Source organism: Balaenoptera acutorostrata, chromosome 15, assembly GCF_949987535.1.
Source record: "Balaenoptera acutorostrata chromosome 15, mBalAcu1.1, whole genome shotgun sequence".
NCBI lineage: Eukaryota > Metazoa > Chordata > Mammalia > Artiodactyla > Balaenopteridae > Balaenoptera > Balaenoptera acutorostrata.
The window spans coordinates 59,961,308-59,970,957 of NC_080078.1; the positions used below are offsets into that span (position 1 = coordinate 59,961,308).

Consider the following 9,650-nt stretch of genomic DNA (forward strand, 5'->3'; position numbering starts at 1 on the left):
CCTTTTAACCCACACTGCTTAGAAATCATTGAATGCATCCTTCCTACTGTCGCACACACTTGTTTACACCCTTACCAGAACACACATGTACTTAACAAAGACCCTGGAGGGGTTCTCTGTTGTCAGCAGCTCTTTGGGATTGGGAAATATCAAGGGCTGAGTTGAAATTGTCAGTATTTTATATGCAGTTTGGAATCTGGCTAGATCTCACCTATACCAGTCTCACACATTCATGTGTATGTTCAACATTCATCTACTCCTGGAGATATAAGACACATACCTTGCACAATTTCTTGGCACAGGGTAGACACTCATTAAGTGGTTGGAACTAAACAAAAAGCTCCCGAGCCCATGTGGGAGACTGATTAGAACCCTCCTCTCAGAAATCACCCAAGCAAAAGTGAAAATGAGAAACAGAAATGTAAATATCATATCTGATGACCAGGAAAGAGCAGAAACTCCAAACAATGAATTAGGTGGATAGGCTGAAAAACACAGTGGAACCACTGCTTGGTACAAATCACTTTGGAAATTCTTGGGCAGCATTTACTAAAGTTGAACATTTATGTACTCTGTGATTCAACAATTTCACTTCAAGAGAAATGAGTACATCTAGACAGATCTACCAAAAGACTTGTGCAAGAATATTCATAGAAGTTTTTTTCATAGTAGCCAAAACTTGGAAACAAGCCAAATGTCCATCAACAGGAGAGTGGATAAATATTCGTCCCATACAATGGGATAATAATAAAGGAAAACAAAATGCTGATAGATGCAACGACGTGGCTAAATCTCACAGATGTAATGTTGAAAGAAGCCAGAAACTAGAGTACATTTTATATGATTTTATTCTGCATGATTTCAAGAATAGGCTAATCTGTGGTGATAGAAATCAGAATTGTGGTTACCTTTTGGGGGAGGTATTGATTGGGAAAGGGCATGATGGAACTACCTGGGATGATGGAAAAGTTCTATCTGGCTGGTAGTTACATGGATACACACAAGACACACAAATATGTAAAAGTTGATTGAGCCAGAGACCTCCCTTCCAATGCAGGGGATATGGGTTCGATCCCAGGTTGGCCTGCATGCTGTGCAGTGAGGGCAAAAAAAAAATTTTTTTAAATTGAGCCATACCCTCGATATTTGTGCATTTTATTCATATGTAAAATGTATGAATTATATGTCAATTAAAAGGGAACCAGTGGAGTTCCCTGGTGGCCTACTGGTTAGGATTCACTGCCATGGCCTGGTTCAATCCCTGGTCAGGAACTGAGATCCCACAAGTCGTGCGGTTTGGCCAAAAAAAAAAAGGAATCAGGATATCCAGGAGTGGTTTAACATTAAAAGACACCTAAAAATTTAATTCACCATATAAACAGAATAAAGCAGAAAAAGTGGTCCTTGTGGTAGATGAAGAAAAAAAAATTTTTTTAACATTCGACATCCACTCATGATCAAAACTGCTAGCAAACTAGGAGTAGAAAGGAATTTCCTTGACTGGATAAAGGTTAACTATCAAAACTCCACAGTAATTCTTAATGGTGGAAACTTAAAAGCAGTTCTTTTAAAATCAGGATCAAGTCAAAGTTACCTGTGAACAGCAATTCCATATACCATTGTCTGGGAATTCCAGCTTGTATAGTCAGAAGATGAACACAAAGGAAGAGGACCTATCCTCATAACATCTGGCTTTTAGATGGATGTGGTATCCTTGGGTTTAGAGGACTTCACAACTTTCATATATGTTACAAATATTTTGCAAGTATACAGTATCACGTATCAATTTTTAAAACTTTTTTGGTTTTAGATATTTGAAGACACAGGCCAGAAAATACGATAAAAGTTACAGCTCGTAAGTTGTTTTATTTTTAAGATGGAAAATATTTGAAACGTAATAGAAATGTTTGCTCAGCAGAAAATAACTTGTCCAAAGTTGGTTGCATCTAAATCCTGACAGAACCTCACAAAAGACAGGTCTTTACCCCAGGAAGAATGGAATAATGGACTAGGGTTGGGACAGCAGTAGGAGACAGTAAAGCCGACTAGATTGGGCCCTTCCTTCTCCGGGATTCTCATGAGCTCTGCCCTCGATGCCTCTGGGTTTCAGGCTGGGGAACTCAGGCTAGAGTTTTGGGTTAAGGAGATTTTGAGGAGTCAATGAAGCCGCCAGTGGGCCGGAGATGCTCCTTTCTGGCCCCAGGATCTACCCTCTCCGCCACTGACGGCCCGGCCCGGGAGATACCTCTCCCCCTCCTCGTTTCCTTCCCACACCCAGCCAAGCCCGACTCTTCGTAGCCAGAGCTGGAGGTCTCCGCCAGGGGAGCAAGCCATGCGCCGAGTCAAGGGGTTGCGATTCCGGGGGTGGGGTGGAGGTGGGGGGAGGTGTTGATTTACGGGGGTGGCTAGCACTTTCCCTGTGTGGGTGCCCACAGCCCTCTGATCCCTGGCTAGGCTAGGGATTTACTTCCCAACGTCAGGCCCATGCCCACCCAACTGTGCCTCCACGGTCAACGCGCGAGCTCGGCGCTCTCCAGCCGTCGCCCTGACCCCTCTCCGGCGCACCTGAGCCTAGAGGTCGCTCCTGGGGCAACCTCCCAGCGCAGCGCAGGTCTTCTCCTCCTCCTCCTCCCCCAAGGACCCAGTCCGCCCCCTCCTCCTCCCCCAAGGACCCAGTCCGCCCCCTCCTCCTCTGTGGCCACGGACTCTCGGCGAGTAGAGCTGCTCCCCTCACCCTCTAGCGGGGGCGGAGCCGCCCCCTTTCCTCGGCGCAGAAGCGTCTGGGTGAGAGCGCCCCCTCCCGGCTTCCCGTAGCTGGTCCTGAGCGGTTCCCTGGGCCGCACCGCCCGCTTCCAGGGACCACTCTTCTCTCCAGGGTGGCCACTGACAACTCTAGCTCAAGTGGAGCCCCCAGCCTTATGATCCCCCTTGACACCGCCCTCTCTGACCCTCCCGCATCCTGGCCGCTCCTATTCATTGCTCCCCGGTCCTTGGGGCAGAGGAAAGTCCTACCGGGCGCTCCTGCTCCTAGGCGCCCCCCAGGGTGCGTGTGTGGCCGCTGTGGATCCTCTCTCTGCTTTCTCAGATGCAAGGCCCCTCGCGGCTGACACCTCCTCCACTCCGGTTCTTTATGCTCCGCCTGATCTGATTATTTTTCTGGCCAGGCCACGAGCGTTACTGGAACCCCACCCCATCTGAGCCCGCTGCGGGGTTGGATGGGGTAGGGCCGGCAAAGAAAGCTCACCCAACCTCCCAGGTCACTGAGGCCAGTGGGACAGCTTTCCCTTCTTGGCCCAAACGGAAGGGCTTAGAACTTAATTCCATCATGTTCATTCTCCCCAGGCTTGCATTATTAAGCGTTTTAAGTCTAAATGGATGACTGTCTACATTTAAAGTAATTTCAGGAGTTATGTTTTTCTTTCTTCTCTGCAAGGTCCCTCACTTTATTTCCTTTTATCTGTATACTCCATCCCATTTGGCTGGCTCTAGAGTTGGCCATTCCATTCTATTTTTTGTTCTTATCAAAAAAAAAAAAAAAAAAGAAGAAAAAAGTGTCTGGTTTTGTTGGCATGCATTTTAAGTTTGTGTGAAAAGAATTGCATTATTTCTCATTCAGCTTCTTTTCACTCAACACTAGGATTTCAAGATCAATCCATATAGCTTCCACCCTTTCTAACTGCTGCCTCCTCTCCACAGTGCTCATCCACCATGTTTCACATTTTCCATCTTCTGCCTCCACCAGTGAGTGCAATCATCATTCTCAGACGTATCCCCTCAACATATCCCCTCACCTGCAGCGCTTCTCACAGTGTGCACAGGTATCCCTTGGGAGTCTTGTTAAAATGCAGGTTCTGATTCACCACGCCTGGGGCGAGGCCTGAGACTCTACATTTGTAGCCAGTTTACAGGTGATGCCTATACTGCTAGCCCTGCGACCACACTTTGAGGAGCAAGGCCATTATGGGCCTCTGTGAGAATTCATTTTGGGTTTCTGTGTCACAGGGTATGTGTTGATCTAATTTGATAAGTATTGCCTATCTGCTCTCCAGTCTGGCTGTGCCACCCTACCCCACACCAGCAATGCAGGAGGGTAGAAGATATATATTTATGGGGGGAAGGGAAGAAGGCCTTCTCCTTGCTCCTGCCAAAATCCTGCCCCCCAGTGTGTCTAGTCTGGGCCAAAACCTCCTCTCTCAATCAGAATGGCCCCAAGGCTCCGGAGTCATGTCCCTGGCTAGCAATGCACGGCCAAGTCAATGATGGGCCCAAGATTGGCATCCTGGCTTCATCTCTGACAGGAGCTTAAAGAACAGGCATTGAGAAGCCCTGGGGTCTTCAGTTAGGTTATACTTCCTCCATTGCTTTCCCTTCAGTAGCCTGTTAGGCTGGACTAGCACTCAAACAACCTGGCCTTGCCATTGGCAAGTAGCTATCCTGTGCCTGACTTCTCATCTCTAAAATGGGATGGTAACAGCATAGCTACAGTTTGTGGTGTGAGGAGTCAGTCCAGAAACTTTGCCTCACATACCAAGTGCCCCACAGGGGCCCCAAGACAGGTGTTCTTGCCTTTGTTTTAACCAAGAGGAAAATGAAGTTCAAGAAGGCTTAGCAATTTTTACCAAAGCCATGGAGCTAGAAAGTGACAATGCTGGGATTCAAACCCAGCCTCAGCTAATACACCAGAGCCTGTGCTAACCATGAAGCTATGCCACCTCCATGTCCTGCCTTGCCCTTGCTACCAGGTCATATTTCAGGGAGAACTGAAAGGAAAAAAGAAGGACTGTGTCTGGGGTTTCAGGTGCTGATGTTGATGACCAGTGGCCTGCAGAGTTATGAAACTCCGCAGCGAATGGGTTTTAGCAAAAATGAACCTGGGTTCTAGGGGCTGGTCCCCAGGGCTTGAGTATTTAGCTGGCAGGAGAGGGGCCTTTTGGTTGAGGGATTTAGGAGCAGGGATTTTAGGGTTATGTATATAGTGGGGTCAAGACTAGATTGGGGAGGGTCAGGGATTAGGTGGAGGTCTGGAGTGGGGTGGGGGTCAGGTGGTGGATCTTATCTATCAAATGTCTTACCTGTAGTAACTGATCACTCACTGTTTTATTTGTAGGGTTAGCTGATGTGTGAACAGCCAGCATCCTGGGCATCAAGGGATGCCACCTTCCAAGGCCCTCCTGGTGCTGTAAGCAGCTTGTTGGGTTGGTTTTAGAAACCTGTGGGCCATGCTTTCCCCACTCACATAGCTGTACAAGACATCTCCTGGCACCAAGCCCCAGCCCCAAGCATTTCACAATCAGAAGAGTTCAACACCTGCATATTTTGAGATTTCATGGCATACGACCTTTTACATTTTGTTCACATTCGTCCATCCTCTGTTTACCATGGTAGGGCCCCAGTTGTATCCCTGACAGAACATTGCTCTGAAGGCCTAGAGAAGCTTTCTGCTCTTTAGAGTTCAATACAATATCGTACAGTTTTCTGGTCTTTTCAAAGTACTTCACACATAGGTATTATTGCCTTTGACTCACAACAGCTCCATGACAGGACCCACTTAATACCAAGGCTCAAAAAAACTAATTGGCCAAGGCCACACATTGCATAGGTGGGTGAAATGGGACTTCTTGTTTGTTTTTCCATAGCAGACCTCAGGAGTCTTAAAGAGTAAGTGCTCTCTGGGAACCCCACTACACTGGTTGGCCCATTTCCCAGAGGTGGGGATGTGGACTGAGGCAGGAGGTAGGAAGTCTAGGGAGTGGGGAATGCTTGGGCAGAAAGGTCCAGAAGGTGAGTTGGCTGAGGTCCCATGAGGCTTCTGGCTAGCCCTCTCTTAGCTAAGTTTCTGTCAGTGGGCCCTTTCTAAAGCCTGGGGAAGTGGAAAGAGGAGGTTGGTGGGGGGAATGGCAAATACAGAGGTACCCAAGTAGTTCTCTATGAGTCTGAAGCTGAGATAGTTGAGCAGCTGCAAGAAAAAGATGCTGCCAGCTGCTAAGCGGGCCCCAGTGGTGTCACCACATGCATGTGGGAGCTCTTGACGGCTTGGTCAAGCTCTGCCCCTGGCTAAGCCTTCTGCCCTAACGTCTCTTCTCAAAGTCCCTGCCCCCCCTGCCAAGTACCTGCAGCATCAGCTTGAGGGAAGTGCCCAGAGGTCAGGCCAGTCTACCCTGCCAGTTCCAGCAACATCATGCATGCCCTGACCAGTCCCAACTAGGGACTGAAGGTCTGTGGCCTGCTGAGGCAGGAGGGCCCTGGTCCCAACTGCCCTCCCTCTCCCCTGGGCTTCAGGCCCTAGGCCAGGGCTCAACAGACACAAGCAGCAGGATGGGGTTGCCCTTCTATTGGTCCAAGTCCTGAGCATGGCTTGGGTGAGACATGGAGGTGAGGAGGCCCACGAGGCTCAGCAGTGTGGAGAAAAGCAGCAGGAAGGAGGCCGTGAAAAGCAGGGCGGGGAGGGCACTGAGCACCAGCAGCAGGACAGCCGGCAGCAGATGGAGCCACGCTGCAGCTGCCACGGGCCACAGGGAGCTCAGCAGGTGGGAGCCGGTGGTGAAGAGCGCGTGGCACAGCATCAGCGCCAGCAGGAGGTAGAGCATCCCCTCCAGACCCCACAGCACACGCTGCAGCGGTTGCCGCCAGCCTGATGTGGTCCACCACTGGGTCCAGCTTGGGGGCACATGGCACATGCACCAGCGCACCCAGCCCTCCCGCGTGACCCAGGCCAACCAGGGCACCGCACGCTGTGGCCCCTCGCCAGCCCCGATGGCATGTGTCTCCGCTCGCAGCTGCTGCATCACTGCTGGTGCACCTGCGGAGAGGGCCATGCCAGCTGCAGGAGCAGCCCTGGAGATGCCTGGGACCTCAGGGTGGGTGAGGGTGCAGGGGTCAGGAGGGTACCAGCATGGGTGTGGTGGGGCTTTGAGCTGGGGCTGGGTCTTACCTCTGGGCAGAGCCACCTAGGTCATGTTGCTTCCTGCAGCCCCCAGCCAGAGTTGAGCCCCCACTCTCACTGCCCCCACCCTTCCCAAAGGAGCCCCATTGTGACCCGGGCTAGGGTGGGGTCCAGCCAAGAGATGAAACACTGCAGGATGTGAGGCTTACCTGGGCCTCTTTCATGGACCCTGTGGGCTGGCAGGGGAGCCTGGTAGTAGTTTCTCATGTTTTCTTGTGGAAAGACCTCTCTGGATCCCTCCCTTCCATGCTGGCCGATATCCAGTCCTGCTCCACTCTCTTGCAGTTCTTTCTCTCTGGACCCTCATTCTCTAGAACCACAATGGAGGCCAGAATAGCCACCCCTAACCTAGAGGTTCTGAGATGGCTCCCATACCCTGCACTGGGCTCCCTGTCCCTTATCTCACTTTTTACTGATGCCCTTGGACTCAGACCTAGGTATCTACTGTCCACATTGTGGGGAGACCTCAGAGGTCCCCCAAGGTAGGTGCAGTCTGGGGGATAAAGGAGTATCCTCCCGCCTTCCCAGACCAGGGTGGAGGAAAGGAGGCCTGAGGAAACAGCATGGTCAGTGTATTTCCGGAGGGCATTCAGGCCCAAGGATGGAGGCAGAAAGCCAGGGCAAGCAGGGCCAAGGGCATGCCGCGGGCTCCCAGGAGTAGCCCCAGGCCCAGGAGCAGCAGCAGAGCCTCCTGGAGGCTGAGTCGTCCTGTGACTGCCACCGTGGGCAGGAGTGGAGCCTCCAGCTGCCCTGGACCCTCGCCGGCCCCCTGACTCTGGCCCCCTGTGAGATGTGTGTGCTGTGGCCAGGTGGGACCTGCAGGCCTGTGGAGAGAAAGTGTGGCAGCTGGGCTTTGGGAGGTTGACCCCTTGCTCACCTGCCCAACCTGCCAGGCTGCTGTCCACTTACCGGTGGAGCAGGTCGAAGGCCAGGAAGCTGACCAGTAGCAGCAGCAGCGAGGCTGGGCCAGCTGTGGAAAAGACTGCCCGAATTGTCAGCCCCAGTGCCCCCAGCCCTAGGACACTGTCCAGGACCTGGGCCTGGCTAGGGCCCCAGGAGGACACACATGGACCCACTGGGCTACCCGATCCCTCCCCAGCACCCACGCCCCTGGAAGGGACTGGGATAGGATAAGCAAGGGCTTCGGGCCTGGGTAAGCAGAGGCGGGTCACGGAGGGAGATGGAGGTTACAGGAAGGACTAGGGTTGGGAAGGAGTATGGGGAGGAGGACCATGGGAGGGGGTGGGGTCCTGGCAGACACTCAAGGGTGAGCTCAGGCAGTGGGGAGCTGGGCTCCTTAGAAATCTCCCCCTCCCCACACACCTACCCACCAAACCCTCCTCACCCCCTCCCACTTCAGTCAGCCATTCTGGTGGGTTGGGCAGCTGGAGCATTGTGACCTATTGCCAGGTGGGGACCTGGGGTAAGGAGCAGGCTAATGCTGGCTCTGGCCTCATAAGTAGCTGGTGGCTTAGGCAGAGTTTCGGCAAAGGGAGGTCTGACTTTTGAGAGCTAAGACTAATCCTCTTGTCTTTGCTAATTCTCTGCCCTAGGGCCCTCCGGTGGGGATTTGAGTTGCCAAGAAGGCATTATAACCCCATCACCACCTGGGCAGCTTACCAGGGGAGGAAGGGCTGCTTTGTCTCGCGGGTTCCCGGGGCTGCGTGTCCAGGGGCAAGTCACTCAATCTGTCTGTCCCCAGCTCTCTCCCCTGAAAGTAGGGTGAGGACTGTGGGCTCTTGTGGGGGATTTTTCAGAACTGCAGTCCTCGAATGCAGAGATAGACTCGGCTAGGAAGCAACCTGAGGCTTTCTGGGGCCGGGCTCCCACGTGACCTACTAAATGGGGGTGGGGCAGGAAGGGGCTGTTTAGCTGTTTGAAGCATTGTTGTTTGTGGGAGGTGTTCTGTATACTGGCATTCCAGAAATGGCACAGAGAATGTGACTGTAAGAGGACTACAGCATAGTAAACCCAAAACTGGAGGTTAAGGTTACCCTCCAAGAATGAAATTAAGGAAAATGAACATGTATGAAGGGATTGGTCACCTGGAAAAGAAACCCATCTCCACTAATAATCTGTAAATGGTTACAGAGGTTCAGTTTAGTGACTTGAGAGGCAAGAGTGGAAATGGGTCATAACTGAGAGAACTTAATCCTTGTTCACATATCATACTTCGAAGGAAAACTGATGGAGGTAGGGGTAGGGGGACAGTGACCATACAGCCCCTAGGAGAGGAGGAGACAGAGCAAGGGTCCAGCTGCATATCTGCCTCCAGGGGATTCTGTTCAAAGATTCAAGCCTGGTGACCTCGACATCTTTGGTGGTGATGAGCTCAACAGCCATAGAGCCAATGCCACCAGCCCTTGGGACCATTCATTGATTGCCTTTTTCTGAGTCTTCCCAGAGCAATAAAGCAATGCCCACAAAATTCTGAGGGAAAATGATTTACAACCTAGTAACATATCTGTCTAAATGATTATCAAGTATGAGGGTAGAATAAAGACATTTTAAGCCAAACAAGGTTTCAAAAACTTGACCTTGCATACACTCTTTCTTAGGAAGCTATTGGAGCATGTGCTTCAGAAAAATAAGGAACTAAACTAAGAAAGAAGTGAGGCTAAACACAGGAGAGTGATGATGAGAAAGACCTGGGATGTCAGCTATGTTTCCAGGTAAAGAAAGCAAGCAACCCAGCCTGGAATCAAAA

At 51.3% G+C, this 9,650-nt stretch overlaps 2 protein-coding genes and 1 long non-coding RNA gene across 3 annotated transcripts; 1 reads left to right on the forward strand and 2 right to left on the reverse strand.

The window, feature by feature from the left end:
- Nucleotides 1-1,807: 1,807 nt before the first annotated feature.
- Nucleotides 1,808-5,598, forward strand: LOC130704920 (uncharacterized). The gene is made up of 3 exons (XR_009005483.1): nucleotides 1,808-1,855; nucleotides 3,697-3,818; nucleotides 5,108-5,598. It is a non-coding gene; the product is annotated as an uncharacterized LOC130704920 (long non-coding RNA).
- Nucleotides 5,599-6,329: 731 nt separating this feature from the next.
- On the reverse strand, nucleotides 6,330-6,815 carry TMEM239 (transmembrane protein 239). Its single transcript, XM_007195819.2, has one exon. It carries the CDS (start codon nucleotides 6,813-6,815, stop codon nucleotides 6,330-6,332), a length of 486 nt encoding a protein of 161 aa, XP_007195881.2.
- A 214-nt stretch (nucleotides 6,816-7,029) lies between these two features.
- On the reverse strand, nucleotides 7,030-8,124 carry C15H20orf141 (chromosome 15 C20orf141 homolog; the record flags this gene model as incomplete). The annotated part of the gene is made up of 2 exons (XM_007195820.2): nucleotides 7,030-7,767; nucleotides 7,853-8,124. Coding segments are annotated over 2 exons (507 nt in total), but the record flags the coding sequence as incomplete, so codon positions are not given.
- Between the last annotated feature and the right edge of the window lie 1,526 nt (nucleotides 8,125-9,650).

Excerpts from the sequence above, each read along its gene's own strand:
- TMEM239 (XM_007195819.2), bottom strand. The coding sequence starts at position 6,815 with ATGGCCCTCTCCGCAGGTGCACCAGCAGTGATGCAGCAGCTGCGAGCG.